This window comes from Crinia signifera, chromosome 5 (genome assembly GCF_055691185.1).
Source record: "Crinia signifera chromosome 5, ASM5569118v1, whole genome shotgun sequence".
NCBI classification, from domain to species: domain Eukaryota; kingdom Metazoa; phylum Chordata; class Amphibia; order Anura; family Myobatrachidae; genus Crinia; species Crinia signifera.
In genome coordinates this window covers 274,710,978-274,731,282 of record NC_139221.1, presented here as the reverse complement: position 1 = coordinate 274,731,282, position 20,305 = coordinate 274,710,978, and the positions used below count along the sequence as shown (strand labels likewise).

Here is a 20,305-nt window from a genome sequence, read left to right as displayed (position 1 = left end):
TTGAAATGAAGAACATTTTAAGGGCCATGTGTATTCCCTGGCATCAGATGCACAAGGAATTGTCTGAGTAATACTGGAAATATCATATCTGAATATTTTGTGCTGCCTGCAGCTTCGATTTGATCATTTCACAATGTTTATGAGAAATGTTCTGTGTAACATTGTTGTGTGCTTTGGGGAATGTGTTTCCCATTTGTATTATTCAGGTTTACTCATATTTTGGCTCCAGTAAAAGAAGAACACCTTTTTTTATACCGTATTGGATATTTACAAGTTGTTATTTCTATTCGAGAGACAAACAAATGATCACATTATACACCAGTAAACAAAGTAATAGAGAGACACTGGCCAGGGTACTATAGGGCGTGGCCTAATCAGAGGGGGTGTGGTCACACTTCCTGTAATAAAAAGTAGATATCACAAAGAATTCCGGGCTGCCTCTTACTAGGCCAGCACCATCTTCCAGGTGATATTCGGGAAGATGTCACATGTGCACGAGAGAGCAAAGACTCACAGTAATTAGTACCAGCTGCCCCTCTACTCAGCACCAGTTCCAACTAGAATTTTATTAGATACTGTGGAGTAGATGTATGAAGCAGTGATAAGGGAGAAGTGATAAAGTGCCTGGTACTTTATCACCGGCCAATTAGCTCCTGACTGTTGAGTCACAGGCTTGGTTTAAAAATGGACAGTCAGGAGCTGATTGGCCGGTGATAAAGTACCAGGCACTTTATCACTTCTCCCTTAACACTGCTTCATACATCTACACCTGTATAACAAAAGCAAATGATAGCATTGGATATTAGTATATATTCTTTACACATTGGATGATTTTAGTCATTGGCTTTGGCCACAAAGTGCTGTATGTCATTGAGACAGCCAATACTCTGTCACTTCGTGACCATTAACTTCAGAAAGTTTCTCCTGCATTCCACAGAGATAGGCAGGAAACCTAGCAATGTCAGGCAATTGTAATTCTCAGGTCAGGAGCAGATTGGCTCGCCGGGAAACCAGGCCATTTCCTGGTGGGCCAGTCCAGATTGGGCCGCTTTTCCCCCTGGCCGGGCCACCGCTTTCCCCCCTGGGTCTGGCTGTGCTGCCTACAGTAAATATGGCCTCGGCCGACCGCGGCTTTGACCAGGTTGAAGATGGCCACCCGCTGGCATCACGTCATTGAGCGGCTTTAGTGTGGTGGTGCGGTGTGAGGAAGCGGCTGCAGCATGGCACCGAAGCTGGGTAAGCGGTAGTCGCCTCCCCCCCCCACCCCCCGGGGCTGCTTCAAGATTTTTCCCGGGCCGGATTTAGTTACCAATCCACCCCTGTCTCAGGGGTGTATGCAGCCAAACATTGGGGCAGACTACAATGCTTAGATTATGGGTTGGCACTGGCCACATGTGCATCAATTTCAGTTACTGCTTTTGTCATTTGTTTTGCACTACATTGGACAACACACACTGAACCCAAAGTTATCCAATATCCTGATGTCCACATTAGCATATGTATTATTTGCCAAACAATAAGCACTTGACTTGGCAGGTCTGACCTACCAGCAAATGGTTGGTTTAGTGCTTTCACAAAAAATGATCCAAAGAAGAGGTCTCATCAATTCTCACATAATAACTGGGCCTACATGTCTAACATTAGCCTGTGTTGGAGTACAGTAGTATTGCCAAATGCAATCTGATCGATTTCATTATTCAGTAGACATAGAATGTTAGTCTGTCCACATTAGAATGTAACTTCACACGAGCAGGACCCTCTTCTAACCAGGAGGGGCACCAGAGGTGGGACTGCAGCGCAGTTCAAAATGTAAATAGGGGAGGCACAGCAACTGCCACCAACTGCCATTCCAAACTGACTCACTGGCAATTGGTGTTGTTCCCCTACTGCACCTAACTCTTGGTTTCTGCCGCATACCTGCTTGCTTGAGTCTTAATGATCACCAGTGCAGCAATGTTTATAAACCATGTCCTTGCATGCATTGTCATTGTCTTCCTGAGTCACTCACCTGTTAATATACTTTATTAGGCACTATGGAACCATTTAGGCAGCATAGAAATAAAGGATAATAATAACCAAGACATTTGGATAATAAAATATAAGTAAACATTAAAGAAGCTGTTTATTCTGTGCCTTTATACTGTGTTCTCAATCTGTAAGTGTTCTAGGACTCATTTGTGTTTTCTATTGCTTGGCTGGATGCGTCAAAAAAATTTATATAGGTTTGATATATGCAATCTCTTTAAGAAAGAAACTGAAAATACAGTAAATTATACAGTATATAGTGGAAATTATTACTTTTATACTTAAAATATATATAAAAAATTAATTCAAAATACAAAACAGTTAAAATACAAATAGGTTGTGCTTTCACAAGAGAGCTATGTATCCATATATTTAAATTTAGAGTGTCATTTTATGATACATTATGAAGCACTGGAGACGATAATGCTTAGTCTTCCCATTTCTATCTACATGCCTCATAAGCACAGAAGTGGGGTTACATGTCCACAATACTCCCACTGCACAGCCATGAGAAACATCTGTTCCATTTGTCAGCACAGTAACCACCCAGGAACTGAAATGGAAGTTTCCTGGTGGTATCTGGTTGGTTATTGTGAGGATGCATTGAACAGATGCATCTCATGAGGTTATTATGGATGTGTAGCCCAACTTCTGTGTTTGGCACATACAGAGACATTGCTTGATGTATTCTCTGCATACCTTTAAGAAATTAAATGTATCCGCTTGGGAATTTGTATCCTAATCATAATGAGATCCTAAGTGTCTGCAGTTTCATTTAACTTTTCTAAGGCTAAAGGAGATTACACACGGGGCGATTTCAGCTTCGACTTAATCTGACTAGGTCGCTTCGAAAATGCTCCTACATCGCTCCACGCACTGCTTTCGCCTGCAATTAAGTTTCTGCATGCTGGATAAATCTAGTTAGATCACCAGTCAGGGCCAGTGTTCTCAACGGAGAACACTGGCCCTGACAGATCGCTCAGCACACGTCGCTGTGTGTTGAGCGATCTGAGCAATCTAGCATCGCTCAGATCGCTCAGCAAAATCTCCCCATGTGTAGGCTCCATAAGGATGAGTGGGATAAACTAATTCCCTATCATAACTGTGTTTGTTATTTACTGACATGTGGTTGGGTTATCAGTGGGTTAAACTGGCATTTTGGAATTATGCAGTAACATTGTCGGGCTCCATTGACCTGGTCTAGTCTTTATAAGATGCTGCATGTAACGATTTACTGTGAATAATCTAGCACTTGCCAAGAACAAAGACATTGTTACTAACAGTTTTTCCGTAATAATAACTTTGCTTTTCTGTTGTATTAATTACAGGAGTTGGTGGGGAGCAACCCTCCTCAGCGGAACTGGAAAGGAATAGCAATTGCACTTCTCGTTATCCTTGTCATCTGCTCCATGATCGTCACGTCTGTTATATTGCTGACTCCAGGTACCATATGTTATTTATTTTTCATTTTGAAGGGAAGAAAGATTGAGTCTCTTACAATTACATAATATTTAATGTAGTTACCATAATATGTATAAAGTTCAATGGGAAATGAATCAGCAATTGACAAACTTCTACTGATGAAAGGTAAATAGACATCTTGTTTAAAAATGTACATGTTATTTAATACTTTTCTTAGTGGATGGAAAAATGTTTGGCTTAACTACAGTACAGTATGTGCAAGCTTGGGAGAGGATGATGATGATGATGTTGATTGACTCCTCTTTGCTCCAGACATATGTACATGCTAAATGTATTTGGACAACTTGACGTTTAAATCTAAATTAATATTATTAATAGGTCCTAGTGTCCAATAAAATTTAGTAATCACAGCAAAAAAAAATGTCCCCAATTAGAGACACTCATTTCCCAAGTTTAAATCTGACAGTGAGGCACAGCAAAAAAGGCCATGCCCCCAATTCGTCTATGCCAACCATTTTAGTTGCAATGCAGAGCAACTAGGATGCAGTCGAAGGCAGTGCCTATAGGTGACATTTATATATCTTTATGTGACTGTTTCTGACTCTTCCCTGCCTGGGGTGTCGCTGTCTGCTGTGGTGTTTCTAGCACAGGTCTGGTTTGCTTATCACTGTTTGATATACAGACCACACAGTGCTAGAATCACTACAGCAGACAGCGACACCCCAGCCAGGGAAGAGGAACTGCATGGGTTTTCAAAGTTGGCGGGTGCTAGAATGAACACTAGTGCTATGACGCAGTGACCATGACTTTCTCTTTCAATGGTCCTGGTGACACAGCTCAACACTGGGATGTAGGAGGGTCCGAAGGAGCCAGGCACCTATCCTAAAGCTTTAGAGGGTAGGCTCCTCCCCTACTGCATCCCGGACTCTTCAGTTCGTGTTAGGTGCCCACTGGAGTGGGTGCTATTCTAAAGGGCTGCGGGAGTAGCCGAAGAATTAGAGTAGTTAGGGTTTTTTATTGTTTTATTAACTTTTCACTCTAGCTAGGTAGGCACAGTGTGAGGATTCTAGGTAGTGAATCCTCACACTGCTAGCGCAGCAGGAGCTGACAGAAGCACGTCCTGTCAGCTCGCTGTGCACAGTGGAGACACTGTCTGGCCTCCCTGTGCAGCGCTTACAGCTTCTATTAAGAAGCTGCCTGGGCTCCGGAGCGCTCTGAAACCGGCTTCACGCTAGGTGGGGATCATGGGGGACAGGCGCTCCGTGATGGCGGCGGCCATTTTCTGCGGAGCTTACACACTGAGCTCCTATATGAGAAGACAGCAGTGTGTTACAGGCATGTTCCAAGTGGTCCCCAGCTGAGGGGGAGATACTGGAACTAGGAGATCCTACTAAGGGAGCGGCTGTCTGGGGGTAGTTGGCGCCAAAAGTCACGGACCCCGCAGCAGCAGGAACTTGGTCTCTTTTCTCACTCTGTTTTGGTGCCATTCGGAACGCTTGCAGCGGAGCTGAGCTGGCTGACAGATCCTGACAGAGTGATTGGATTTCCTGGGCATCGCTTTCCCTATCTGAAGACTACAGACAGCTAAGTGACTGAGTACATTGGCTTAGTGTGAACGCCTGTACATTTGCGCTGTGACTGTGTTAATTGTGAACATCATGTCTGTGCATCAGTCTGTGGTTTTGGGGGAGGGAGCCCCAGATACATTGAGCGCTTGCAGTGTTTGTACACTGAAATTTATCCCTGAGCAGATGGCCAAGGGGGGCTTGTGTATTGCTTGTGCTGCTGTGAAGCCCATGGGGAGTGAACCCCAGAGGGTAGAGCAATTAGAACCAGCGTGGGCCAGTGCCCTGGGCAGGTCAGTTAATGCTTTAATGCAATTGCTGGACAGAAAGAGTGATGTCTTGGTAGATTCTCAGAGACCTATGTCATCATCTCAGCAGTCCTCCGGCTCCTTGCCTCTAACCCAGGCAGATCCTGCTTTTCTACAGGTGATGCAGGATACTGCAAAGGGGATCAACAGGTTTAGTGAATTGCTAGACAAAATTGATGCTGTGGGGATCCCTAAAAGGTCTTACTCGGTGCCTTTAATGGTTGATGATGAGGAGGGAGCATATGCAGACATTCCCTGGGAGCAGGGTGATGATTCTGAGGATTCCTCAGCCGCAGGGGTGGATGATTTGATTACTGCTGTTAAGCAGGCATTAAATTTGTCTGTGGAAGATAAAACTCCTGCAAAAGGTGTTTTTAAACGGCAGCGTAAGGAAGCTGTTACTTTTCCGTCAGATGAAGGTTTACAGGATTTATTGGAAGGGGCTTGGAAAACCCCCGATAAGAGGCTTCTGATGCCTAAGAGATTCTTATGTCTGTACCCCATGCCTGAGTCTCATGCGGATCTCTGGGAGAAAGTTCCAGTGGTTGATGCTTCTGTGGCACGTTTGTCAAAAGCTACGGTGTTACCGGTACAAGGAGGGGCAGCTTTTAAAGGCCCCGTAGACAAAAAGCTGGAGGGTAACCTCAAAGCAATATTTGAAGGGGTGGGATACACACTTTGTCCCCTGATTGCTTCAGCCTGGGTCTCTAAGGCCATGATTGTGTGGGCTAATGATTTGTGCACTATTTTACACGCTGACCCTTGTGTGCTGTTACTTGCGGAAAAGCTGAAAGCAGCAGCAGAGTACCGTATGTGCTGGAGGCTGAGGAGGAAGCTCTCAAAATGGCTGCTAGAGTTTCCACAGTGTCGGTCAATGCCAGGAGAGTGCTCTGGCTTAAGGCTTGGGAGGCAGATAATGAGTCTAAGAAGTCCTTAGAAGCATTAGCTTTTAAGGGAAAGCTGTTATTTGGCTCTGAGCTGGAAGAGATTATTAAGCAGGCCACAGGTGGCAAAAGCACCTTCCTGCCTGCCCCAGCAGCCAAACAGACATCTAGATTCTCTGCTTTCAGGCCGTCCTTTCGGCCCTCCCCTAGAGGAGGTGTGTCCTTTTCGAGGACAGTCATTTAGGGGAAAGTTTCAGTCCTCCAGGGGAAAAGCCCCAAAGTCAAAATTTGGTTCCTTTCATAAGAAACCTAACACCAAAGGAGAGGACAAACCCTCCGCATGACTGCCAGGGGATCTGCCCGGCTGTGGTCAGGGTAGGGGGGCGTCTGTCACAGTTCAGGGACGCATGGGCATTGCTAGACCAGGATTCCTGGGTATTAGACATTATAGCCCAGGGTTACAGAATTCCCTTCAAAGGTCTTCCTCCGAGAAGATTTATTCCCACACCACTACCAAAGGAGGCTCGGCCCCGTACAGCCCTCTTGGGAGCGGCTCACTCTCTGTTAGAGAAGGGGGTGGTTATCCCGGTTCCCAGAGCGGAGTGGAAAAGAGGCTTTTATTCCACTTTGTTTCTGGTGCCCAAACCAGACAGGTCTTTCAGACCAATTCTGAATGTAAAGTCACTGAATGTCCATTTGTGGGTAGACCATTTCAAAATGGAGTCTCTACGGTCAGTGCTACTAAGCCTGGACCAGGGAGAATTTTTGGCGTCCATGGATGTCCAGGACGCGTACCTTCATGTACCCATACACCCAGAACATCAGGCTCTGTTAAGGTTTGCGATAGGAAACCTACACTTGCAATTCCAGGCGTTGCCCTTTGGACTGTCCACAGCGCCAAGGGTATTCACCAAAATAATGTCTGTAATGGCGGCTGTGCTTCGGCTGAGGGGAATCACGGTGATACCATATTTGGACGACCTGCTGTTCAAAGCGGAGTCAGCAGACATGTTGCAGAGTCATTTGGCAGAAGCCATCAGTTTTTTACAGGCTCACGGCTGGCTTTTAAACTTGCAAAAGTCTCAGTTGGTGCCGTCACAGAGACTCCAATTCCTGGGAGTGGTTCTGGATACCCACTTACATCGGGTATTTTTACCAGAGGCAAAGGCCAGGGATCTGGCTGCCTTGGTCCAGGAGATTCTTGACTCTCGGAGCACATCAGTATGGAGGTGTCTCAAGTTTCTGGGGAAGATGGTGGCGTCTTTCGAGACGTTGCAGTTTGGGTGTTCCAGTGGAACATTTTGACAACTTGGTCAGGAAACACGCAGACCATGAAGTCAGAACAGATAGTGCTGTCTTCGGAAACTCGATCCTCCCTGAAATGGTGGACAGAGGTGGACTCACTTCAGTGGGGTCGGTCCCTGCAGTCCTGGAGCTGGCTGGTAGTCACTACCAACGCCAGTCTCAGGGGCTGGGGGGCAGTAGTCTTGGACTTGCGTCTGCAGGGCTTGTGGACTCCAGAAGAATCTGCCTTACCGATCAACATCTTGGAGCTGAGAGCTGTGTGGAAAGTGATTTCTCTGGCGGGAGACAGGTTACAGAGGCTCCCTTTAAGGATTCAGACCGACAACGCCACAGCTGTGGCGTATCTGAAACACCAGTGAGGCACACGCAGCAAACTGGCTATGTGGGAGGTGTCCAGAATCCTCTTGTGGGCGGAACAGAATGTTCCAGCATTATCAGCTATATTCATACCAGGAGTGGAGAATATAGAAGCCGACTTCCTGAGCAGGGAGGAGCTGATGGAAGGGGAATGGAGCCTGAACTCACAGGTGTTTCACCAGATTACACGGAGGTGGGGAACCCCGGATGTGGACCTGATGGCATCCAGGTTTAACCATCAGGTACCCAGGTTTTATGCCAGAACGAGGGACCCACTGGCAGAAGCAGTGGATGCCATGACTATCCCCTGGGAGGGGAATCTCCTTTATGTCTTTCCACCATTTCCAATGCTGGCAAGGGTGTTGAAAAAGATACAGGCCCAGACAAGCACAGTGATCTTAGTTGCTCCAGATTGGCCATGGAGGTCCTGGTACTCGAGGCTTCAGAGATTGTCTGTGGACTCGTGGCGTCTACCTCTGAGGTCAGACCTGCTAAAACAAGGACCGTTCAACCATCTGGATTCAGCTTGATTAATTTTGACGGCCTGGCTGTTGAAACCGCCATTTTGAGGAATAAAGGATTCTCAGAGGCGGTGGTTAACACAATGATAAAAGCCAGAAAGTCAGTGTCTTCAGCGAATTATTATAGGGTCTGGAAGACCTATATTCGATGGTGTGAAAGACAGAAGTCGCACACATCACGCTTTAAATTGGCAAAAATGTTGGAATTTTTGCAGGATGGTTTTTCCTCCGGGTTATGCCTTCAATCACTAAAAGTACAGATCTCGGCCTTGTCTATTTACTTCCAAAGAAGGATTGCATTATTACCGGAAGTACAGACCTTCCTGCAGGGGGTGTCTCGGTTGAAACCTCCCTACAAACAACCAGTAGCACCATGGGATTTATCTCTGGTGTTGGAGTGCCTTCAAAAGGCGCCTTTTGAACCATTAAGGTCGGCTGACCTTAAATTCCTTACGTGGAAACTGGTATTTTTGTTGGCAGTGGCGTCAGCAAAGAGAGTATCGGAGTTGGGAGCATTATCATGCAAGTCTCCCTTCCTTATATTTCACGAGGATAGGGCTGTCCTTCGGACGGTACCCCAATTTTTACCGAAAGTAGTCTCTGCTTTCCATCTAAATCAGGAGATAGTTCTGCCTGTGTTCCAACCCCCAGAGGGTTCGAGGAAAAGGGACAAATTGAAAAATTTGGATGTTGTGCGTGCCTTGCGCATTTATGTGGACAGAGCTAAGAGTGTCAGAAAGACTGATACTTTGCTAGTTTTGTATGACATACACAAAATTGGTTGGCCTGCTTCTAAGCAGACCATTGCTCGGTGGTTGCGCTCTGTTATAGCATTTGCATATACTAAAGTTGGTAGGCCTGTACCGGCCAGGATTAATGCACATACCACCAGGTCGGTTGCCACCTCTTGGGCGGTTCGACATGGGGCAACAGCTGAGCAGGTTTGCAGGGCTGCCACTTGGTCATCTGTTCATACCTTTACCAAATTCTATAGGTTCCATGAGTTCGCGTCGGAGGACGCATCATTCGGGCGAGCAGTAATGAGAGCTGCAGACCTGAGCGTACCCACCCAATGGACCGGCTCTGGAACGTCCCAGTGTTGAGCTGTGTCACCAGGACCATTGAAAGAGAAAAAGGGATTTTTGTAAGAATTTACCGTTCGAATCCCTTTCTCTGATATGGTCCTGGTGACACAGCGATCCCTCCCTTACGCTCAGTAAGTATGCCAGGTTCATGATGTTTCATGTTATATGGTTAAAAGTTATTTTTGAAAAATGTGCAGATAATATGTGCAGGCGTTTGTACTGAGTTAATGTATTCCAGTGGCTTTGAAAGATTGAACTGAAGAGTCCGGGATGCAGTAGGGGAGGAGCCTACCCTCTAAAGCTTTAGGATAGGTGCCTGGCTCCTTCAGACCCTCCTACATCCCAGTGTTGAGCTGTGTCACCAGGACCATATCAGAGAAAGGGATTCGAACGGTAAGTTCTTACAAAAATCCCTTTTTTTTTCCATGTCAGGTTCCATTGTGCATTAGACTGTCACATACAGATATACAAGTGCTGTATATCAGATCAATCAACATAGTCTCCTGGTGTGTTGTGTTGTGACTAAGAGACAATTTTGGCAATTAAAGATGATCAATGCAAGTGCAGTTGCATAGGCCTCAGCAGCTTTTTAGCACCAGGCATCTCCTGCTATGTGGCATATTGTTGCTAGATGGATGAGGACACATCTGTAGGTACCATCAAACCAATATCCACTTATTCTGGGAAAGTGTTGATGTATTTGTGAGTTTAGCCTTTCCGACTAATTTCCACAGATTCAAGTTCACTTTAAAAATCAATAGGTTTACAGCATTCAAAGGGAAAAATACATCAAGAACATCAGTAATTACTTGAATTGAGTATATACAGTATTAAGATGACCCTAATACAGTGAAAGGCAATCGGTTGCCCTGGGCCCTATACGTAGCAACAAGATTTCACTTGAAGCCCCCAGCTCATTCCCAATTGGTTTGCTTGTAATGCTTTTTAAAAGACCTACTTATATGTTATTACAAAAAAAGGCGTTTCTGTGATTCACATTATTAATTAAATTTACTACTGATATTAAAAGTAATGGGCAGTTCATTGGAATTTTAGTGGGCAGCCTAATACAGCACCATTTATCCCACTGCCTATCACTGCTCTAACAACTATCAACAAAAAAATAATGTTACAAGGTTCCTCTTGTATTCCAAAGACGCCAGGGACATGAAAGCAGGTGACTCTTTCTGACGTGCGCCTGTCTAAGTAGGCCAATTTTCTTTTCATACTTGAATCAGAACATCTCAACGGCATGAGTGACTTGCCAGAGCTTCTATTCTGTCCAGTCAGGGGAAAATCAGTATTGGGGAACTGATGGAGATCTGCAGAAAACGTTTGTTCTATAGCAAATGACAGTAATTTTCTATTTTTTTTGGACGAGAACCATGTTATGTCAAATATTATTTGAAGGTGATATTGTTCATTAAAAAAATATATTGACTCCAACAGTTTATACTTTATTTAGAACTGCATTAAGTAACTGATGGGGAACAGTATCGTGACCATCCCATAGCAAAGCCCCTACACAAATATACAACATAGAAGTGGGCAGAATATTACTTCTTACAGCATATTAACTAGATTTAGAAGGTTGGTTATTAAAACACATTATCTCTGGTTGAAAAAACAGCAGAAATTGCATGTTAAGTAACAAATCCTGACCCAGATAGGATCACCGTCCTTTTACACATTTAATCACATTTTAAGCGTTTGGCAAGCCAGCCTCAGCTATTATACAGAGCAGCTGAGCTATTAAAATCGAAGACAGTAAGGGTCAATTGAGATGTGAAGTACAAGGCAACATTAGGAATTTATCATTTTGCCTTCCCTGCTCCCTTACTGCTAGACTGTGTCTGTACATTTGCCTTTATCCGATTTGCATTTGCCTAAATCTCTCAATATTCCCTAGTAGAGAAAAAAAAGGGATGAATGGGATAAATAAGGTCATGCTCAAAAACAACACTTTGATCAGTACAAAACATTTCCCGCTATTGTACGGTCAAACTCAGGTAGCCTGCAAATCTTTTCCTTTGGCATGGTGGAAATTGAAACTGATCCACACAAATTGTGATTGTATGTGAGTTGATTGTTCTCAATTCAAGTTCTAGAGCCAAGATATTTCCAACCAAGGCACACTAACGGTCCAGGTTTTAGTGATATCCATGCTAAAGTGACTTAAAGTGACTTAATTAATACTTCAGCTGTTTTGATTTAAACACCTGTGCTGCTGCTTGGATATCACTAAAACCTGCACTGTTATGGTTTGTACACATGGGTACGATCAGCATGAGATATTAACTATATAGTCAAAATCTCATCGAGATCGCATGGGGTTTTTAACCATTGCGATCCCGATGCGCGTTCACGTATCGCAAGCAGAAAGTCTTGGCTGCATTGACTATATAGTGCAGATCTGCATAACATAGCCAAGTTTGTATGCAGATCGTATGCATGCTGTGCAGCGCGATCCCGATGCGATCTCATTGTGTCGGGATCGCATCGCACGGTGCTCCCACAGTGTGTACACACCATAAGTGTGCCTTAACACCTTCAGTGGTGTTTTTTTTGGGGGGGGAGCGCTCCCCACTGGGTGAGTGTTTTATGGGGAGCGCTCCCTTAAAAAACCCACCACTGCCTCTCTGGGTCCGGGCAGCGCCGCTGAACTGTCAATCTGCGGCTGACCGAACCAGCGCACCCGCACCCCATCCCTGTCCCCGGCAGCCGGCTTGTCATAAGCCGGCGCCGGGGGCTTCAATAGCAAACCCGGAGAGGATGGGGGAGGAGGAGGCGTGGCGGAGGGGAGGGAAGGGAGCCAGGCAGCGCCGAAGCTGCCTGAGTTCAGTGATTGAACTCAGCAGCGCTGTCCGGCTCTAAACAGTGGCAATCCTGAGAATTTTCCGGGCTTGCCAGACTGGTCACTGAGGCACAGCCCGGAAAATTCTCGGGATTGCCACTGAAGGGGTTAAGGACCAAGGTTGGGAATGCCTGATTTAAGCATTAACTATGCGTCTCCCATTAGCCCACCCATAGCAATAAAATACAAAAGTGGGATTTCCAAACTGTCTGAGGCGCAACTGATCCAGATGGTGTTCGGACCGTCAGTGTTTTCAATCTATTTCTCCACGTATACAAGTCCTCTCCGTGTGTGTGTTTTTGGAAAGTAAACCAGAGAGAAACCACCGATTAGATTAGGTTCAGAAGCGTAAACAAATTCACCAATGGCGCAAAGTAGAAAAATAAGGGTGAGCGTACCCCTACTCACAATGTGATTGGCACTGTATGTGCACGTAGCGTGTACTTTCTCCGCTAGGATCCTTTTTCTCTATTTTCTCTCTTTGCTCCAAGTGGTGTATAAATCATAGAAGAAGAAATGAACAATAATGTGTAAATCCGTTTACTCTTGAGTATTTGTGAAAAGTTGGTAAAACAAGCAATTTTTGTGGGTGCACCTTACTCACCCGATCTCAGGGGGAGGTACGTATATAAAGGTATCTTTTACAGTGTAGCCAAACTTGCAACAAAATACAGTGGTGAAAAAATGGGCGTACCCCACTCACGGTAAATGTAGATTGGGTATATGCCCGTAGCAGGTTCTTTGTGTCTCCTTATTTAGTGTGATGATCAGGAATTTTTCTCCGAAGTGCAGATATACAAAATAAATAAACATAAACAATGTGTAGTCTCGTCCTGACCAGTGTGCATATATATAAGTGTTCTACCAGAGAACTATAAAGATGGTGTGCACAAATCGTACCAGGACTCACTCTTAAAGGATTTTCATAATGTGTATAAGGGTTTCTTTGTGTGGGATTTATTTATAGAAGATTCCTTAACCAGAACCAAAGTGGAAAGAGTTTTCTTTACCCAGAGGCAACAGAAACTGTGAATAATGATGGCGTACCGGACTTACGAGTTGGTAAGTCTTTACACTCCCATAGTGTTTTCTTTTTGGGCCTGTATTCTCAATCTTACTGAGGAGGCCTCATCCAGTTACACACCCAGTATAATTGGATGAGGCCTCCTCAGTAAGATTGAAAATACAGGCCCAAAAAGAAAACGCTATGGGAGTGTAAAGACTTACCATCTCGTAAGTCCGGTACGCCATCATTATTCACAGTTTCTGTTGCCTCTGGGTAAAGAAAACTCTTTCCACTTTGGTTCTGGTGAAGAAATCTTCTATAAATAAATCCCACACAAAGAAACCCTTATACACATTATGAAAATCCTTTAAGAGTGAGTCCTGGTACGATTTGTGCACACCATCTTTATAGTTCTCTGGTAGAACACTTATATATATGCACACTGGTCAGGACGAGACTACACATTGTTTATGTTTATTTATTTTGTATATCTGCACTTCGGAGAAAAATTCCTGATCATCACACTAATTAAGCAGACACAAAGAACCTGCTATTGGCATATACCCAATCTACATTTACCGTGAGTGGGGTACGCCCATTTTCTCACCACTGTATTTTGTTGCAAGTTTGGCTACACTGTAAAAGATACCTTTATATACGTACCTCCCCCTGAGATCGGGTGAGTGAGGTGCGCCCACAAAAATTGCTTGTTTTACCAACTTTTCACAAATACTCAAGAGTAAACGGATTTACACATTATTGTTCATTTCTTCTTCTATGATTTATACACCACTTGGAGCAAAGAGAGAAAATAGAGAAAGAGGATCCTAGCGGAGAAAGTACACGCTACGTGCACATACAGTGCCAATCACATTGTGAGTAGGGGTACGCTCACCCTTATTTTTCTACTTTGCCCCATTGGTGAATTTGTTTACGCTTCTGAACCTAATCTAATCGGTGGTTTCTCTCTGGTTTACTTTCCAAAAACACACACACGGAGAGGACTTGTATACGTGGAGAAATAGATTGAAAACACTGACGGTCCGAACACCATCTGGATCAGTTGCGCCTCAGACAGTTTGGAAATCCCACTTTTGTATTTTATTGTTATTGTGTTTTGGTTGTTGGGTGATAACCACGGGATAGTTCGAACCAGGGGCAGCAGAGCGCCAAATAGGGGTCTTATCTTATATCACTTTGTTTTGTATATAGCCCACCCATAGCATTTAACCACTGCAAAGTAATGTTGATCTGAATTTCTTTGTTTTAAATTAAAAATACTAAAAGAAGAATACAAAATTATATATTTTTTCATCTAAATTATCCTTTTAATGGGTATATTTATGAGAAAAGGCTTAACCCTGGCTGTTGCTGGTGGTTGTCTCCGCTGGCTGGAGTTTGTTTTATGATTACTGCAAATCTCAAAAGCCTACACTATTTAATAGTGGTAGCAGAAAATAATCAATGGAAATATTTTCTGTATTGAAATAGGATATTTTTTAAAATCCACAATTAGGAGAATATATACTTTATATTTTTTGATATTTAAATGTAAATAGGTCCATCCTTTGGTGATCCCAATCTTTATTCAATGCGTAAACTAAGAGGACTACTTCTTAAAAAACGTGGTGGCCCTCAATCTGTAAAGTGATTGGTGAGGAGGATAAAAAAAATCAAATGAGCAAATCAACTTTGCTCCATTGCGAAGGCAGGTGCTTTGAAAACAATTCTTGTGATCTCTAACAAACTAATTTGGTTGCTCATTAGTAGCCTCAAATTCTATACCGTTAGTTGTGACCCAGTAGTGTTAGCAAGGCCGGTTTTAATGCTGGTAGGGCCCAGATGCAACAAAGGTGTTGGTGCCCCACTATTAAAACTGTTTTCTAACATTTCTGAGCACCTCCTCCCTATGTGCACAACCATTTAAAAAAATTTACATACATTACTTGGACATCAAGACTGGCAAAAAACAGCAGGCCGGAGCAGCAGATGCAGGTGGCTCATGGTCAGTATCACATGGGATTTCACTTCACTATCCTGTAAGACTGACTCTTGATGGAGGAGCTCCTGGACAGCTGCTTTAAATGCACAGTTGAGCCACCTGAGGAGGACTACTCTGCTTGAAACAGCAGTTTGTGGAGGCCCCTAATGTGTATGGGCCCCAGGACAGTGGCCTCTGTCACCCCTCCTTTAATCTGTCCCAGAATGGTAGTGTACTACCATTCAATTGACAATTACAGTAGATGCATGTATTTTTGTGAATCTCCAACACATTGTAGGTGGTTTGAGTTTTTAATAGTAAGTCCTGCAGCTAAAGAAACAAAATTGCTAGCAATATTCAACAGTTTTTATGTTAAGCAAAAAAATAAAATAAAAAAATGATGGCAATTGTCTATAATTAAGTTCTTCTTAAGGCATTTATACTACTTTACTTTATGTACTTTTACTATTACTGCAGTATTTCAGCTTATTCTATTACTGCAGTTTGGCACTTATCTTGTAATGCAGTTTTGGTAAGACAATCATACATACTATATCCCACACTGCTCTCAGCCTCCTACGAGACAGCTTCTTCATCCACCTAGAGCAATTCTTCCACATCACAATGTGTGTCTTTTCTCTTCAAAAAGAACAGCATCCTGTTTCCAAGACAGATATGTGTCTCCCAGGAATATAGGCTTAACAACTGCAAACTGCCTTTCCTTTCTACTTGTCGCCATCCTGACTAATGGGAAATACAAGACTCTTTTCATTGTGAGGATGGTGTTACACAATTGGCTTCTTACCAGTGGAGGTAATAGGGCTTACATATTTATCACCTATTAAATGAGGAGCAAATGAGGCAGAAATGAATAAAAAAAAAGACCAATTCAGTTGGTAAATGTTTCATAAATTTATTATTTTACTATCCAAGTCGGACATTTTTTATAGAGTTTAAGCTTTTATCTGACAAGCATCTGAAAAGTTGCAATATGATGGAAATCTATCTTAGTAATTAAAATAATTATTTTACAGTGAAAACATTTGTCATGTTTATAACTGTATTTTTTACGCAGAGCCAGGTGAAGGGCTTATAAGGGTGCCTGCTGCCAGCTCCTGGCTGCTTACACTGTGTATAATGGACAGGTACTGTACTCTGCAGTGGTTCCAAACCGTAATATGATGAATGGTCTGTTATGACTAAATCATACTCACCTGCTTTTTTAGTCTGCTTTCCTGGAATAAGAACGGAGAGGAGACACTGCGGACCTCTTTGGAGGGCAGAACAGAGTAGTTTTGCCATGAGGCCCCACCACAACAGAGGAAAATACCCCCAAAATATGCATCTGAGGTGAAGGGAGGAGCTAAATGACTTACTTCCACTCATTTAGCTCTGTCCCCTTTCTTTGGCCCCACAATTCCTGGGTATTGTCACACTATCAATCCCACTTGTCTATGAACTGGGCAGGATGTGAGAGAGCCACCTAATCTTTCAGGCTGCGGGGGGGCTGCCCTGAAAATCAGGAAGTTTCCTGCCACTTCCAGGAGGAAAGGCAAATATGTACTAGATATACATCGATTTGAATGATCCTGAAGCTAATTCATATATAGGTTGGGGTTTTTGCACCTGGAGAATCTGTCCAATAAGGATGTTGGGCGGGTAAAGAAGCTATTCAGCAAATATTGGTCATTTTTTATATGTTATGAGTAATAGGTACAGGTAGCAGGAGTTCAGCAAAGAGAATACTCAAGCATAAGCGTCAGTTAAGGTCAGGGACTGCACAATTTACAGTTACGTAGTAACCAGATCTATAGCTGGATACACACTATAAGATTATGTTTCCAATCTGACAGGTCGAAATAGAAATCTGGTAATTTCTGAGAGCAAATGACAATTGACAGTTTGCTCCCAAACATGGAAAACAGACAAAAATGGTCATTCAGACAAATTGGCTAAATCAATATATGCAAATTACAGTTTTTGTCCACTTTCCAGCTGTTGGGAGCAAATGGTTGATTGTAATTTGTTCCCAGACATTACCAGAATTTTGATCCAGCCAGCCAGATTAGAAAGATAATCTTATTGTGTGTATTCAGTTTTAGATAGAGCCTTTTGTCCATCTTGGGTAAGAGCAAGATTATTAATAATAATAATAATAATAATAATAATAATAATAATAATAATAATAATAATAATGATATCTCATGGATGGATCTTATTGAAGACTATACTAAAATGCCAAATCATTTGGAGGACAGAGAATCTGAAATGACTATTAAGTGCTACTGTAGATACATATCATGCCACTTTGAAGATTGGCATAATGAAACAGTAGTATTGTAATATAATAGTCACCCGCAGAAGGATGGTGAGTATTAATATTTACCCTCATCCCATGCTCAAATGCAGAGATCTGATGGTTAAAATTTACTACCAGGCTATAATATATGCCTTAAGCCCCCCCATGCATCTGAGGTTTTGGCATACTAGATATACAATCACAATGTCATGTCGACATAATAATGGTCATTGTATTAACATTGACATATGTCAGCATTGACTTTTTGCACTTGTTGACCTTGCTGATCTTGTCATTTTAAGCATGTTGACCTTCTGCTGTCAACATTGTACATATAAACATGCTCATTGCTGGCATAGTGACTGCACGCCTTTGCAAATTTTGGTGACAGATTACAGTTTGTTTTCTCAAAAACTTCTTACAAAGTTGTCTGAAGTCTCCTCCTCCAAAAAGAAAAAAGTGAATGCAACTACGATCGTGTAAATCAGGCCCTTTGTTACGAACTGAATGTGCTGCTCACATAAAACCTTCTATTTAATTTTTTTAAGCACCCTACCTTCTATTGCCACAAAATTTAGAGATAGCTGATAGCAGTTATGTGGGGGCAAACTCTGGATCCTATTGTAAAGTGTATTGTACATATTCTGGACATACGGTAAATTCAGACTGTGAACAGAATTACTGGGGCCTCTTGCATCTCTATGGCAGGCAGACACAAACTTACAGTACTCACTTTTCTTCAGATTTCTGCTAATGTTCATGGAGGAAAATTCATAGGATGAGAGATTCAGAAAGTGAGAGATTTGGTAAGAAACCTCCAGGTTTTTTTTAAAGCGGCAATCATTTAAACTTCAAAATCAAACTAGTTTTGCAGTGTAAATGATTGCCGCTTTAAAAATTTCTTACCAAATCTCTCACTTTCTAAATCTCTCATCCTATTCAATTTCCCCCTAAGTTTCAGTTTTTTTTGTTAGCTGTAATTCCTGGGTCTTTCTGGATAAGTGTCTCTAAAATCTTTGATCTGGTGGGCCTATTATTTGAAAAAGTTGTGAAGCTTTGGATGGCTCTGGAGTATAACCAAGGTAATTGTTTAACCCGTTTTCACTTTTTAATAATCAATTTAAAAAAAATAAAAAACAACTTAATTTTCCGGATAATTTGTTTGTTTCATTTTTTTTTTAATAATGAAGCTGATGTTGAAACCTGATAAAGTATATAAACAATATCCTGTTCTGAGACGGACAGCTCTAATACACGTCCCGACAGCCATCAGCGAACACAGACTGCCCCCAGTTTCTGAGATAACATTTAATATGTTTCACATTTAGATTGTAATCTACAAAACGAATTGTATTTCTCTGACACCAAGATTATACCAAGGTACTGTATAGCATGAAAACAAGATTCTTATATATATTTTTTTCACTGTCAATGGGGACAAAGCTTTGATAAATCACAGGCTTGTTTATTATCATTATTTTTTTATATACAATATTCATGCATCATCTTTTTTAAATGAAACCCCCTAACCTACAGTATCTTCCATCAAAATTGGATCCTGCTATAATCTGTCCTGTGTTACTTTAGTAGAACAAACATCCTTGTGTCTGTTGTATCAATCATGTTGAAATTCAAATATTCTGATTTTCTTCTGAAGATATGACAATGGAGAAGGGATTGTTTGGTTAAAAGAGAATGCTATCTGTTCCCACTACCACTTCATCAGCCTGCAGACACATGGATTGTTTTTTAACCCTTTGAGTGCCAAGTGAATTTGTCAAAATAGGTGAGAAAATTGCCCAAACAAACATTTTTATTCATCATAATGGGCCTTATTTTGGTTCATTCTTTCTGACAAAATCCTTCTTAGATGGATAAAACCATGTGCACTGCAGGGGGGGCAGATGTAACATGTGCAGAGAGAATTAGGTTTGGGTGAGTAATTTTGTTTCTGTGCAGGGAAAATACTGACTGCTTTATTTTTACACTGCAATATAGATCTCACTTTGAAGTAAAACCCCACCCAAATCTAATTCTCTCTACACATGTTACATCTGCCCCACCTGCAGTGCACATGGTTTTGCCCATCTAAGAAGGATTTTGTCAGAAAGAATGAACCAAAATAAGGCCCAATGTCCTGTATGTTATATACGAAATATAATCTTTTTTTGACACAACATTTTTTATTTGAATTTATATAACACATGTGAGTGATGCTGGCATTTTTAGCAGATATTTTGCACATCTCTATCAGAGATGTTGCCATTCAAATGGTTAATATAAGCTAAATTCTTGTATACTTTTTTATGGATTTGATAAACTGACAATTTTTCAAGTGTTGTTGTTGTTCAGCATTTGATTAGAATGCTGGTTTTCTTTAGAATTCAATTTCAATGCTGATCGTTCCTTAAGAGTGAATCTATTTAAAACTCAGATACTAGAGAGAGTGAGTGTGTGCAGTCAGTCATCCGGTGAATAAAGGCAAGGTCATTCCATTCCACAATGTACAGTATGCAGCTCGCCTGGGATCAGCTACAAACTGTGCTGTCAATACCTGCAAATTGCTGACTTTATCAAGTGGGGCTGTGTGCAATAATGACGACTTGCTTACACTATAGCCTTGTATTTATAGCATGTGCATGACGGCTGTCTCTCCTACAGAAAACACACATAAAATATGTGTATCTGATGGT

At 42.3% G+C, this 20,305-nt stretch overlaps 1 protein-coding gene across 5 annotated transcripts in view; it reads left to right on the top strand.

Annotated features, from left to right (window-relative positions):
* DPP6 (dipeptidyl peptidase like 6) overlaps positions 1 to 20,305 on the top strand; it is a 1,240,611-nt gene that overhangs the window by 863,141 nt on the left and 357,165 nt on the right. For all 5 annotated transcript variants that reach the window (XM_083189040.1, XM_083189042.1, XM_083189039.1 and 2 more), the window contains one exon: positions 3,354 to 3,468. In XM_083189040.1, coding sequence (XP_083045166.1) covers positions 3,354 to 3,468 — 115 coding nt within the window. The remainder of the gene's footprint in view (positions 1 to 3,353; positions 3,469 to 20,305) is intronic.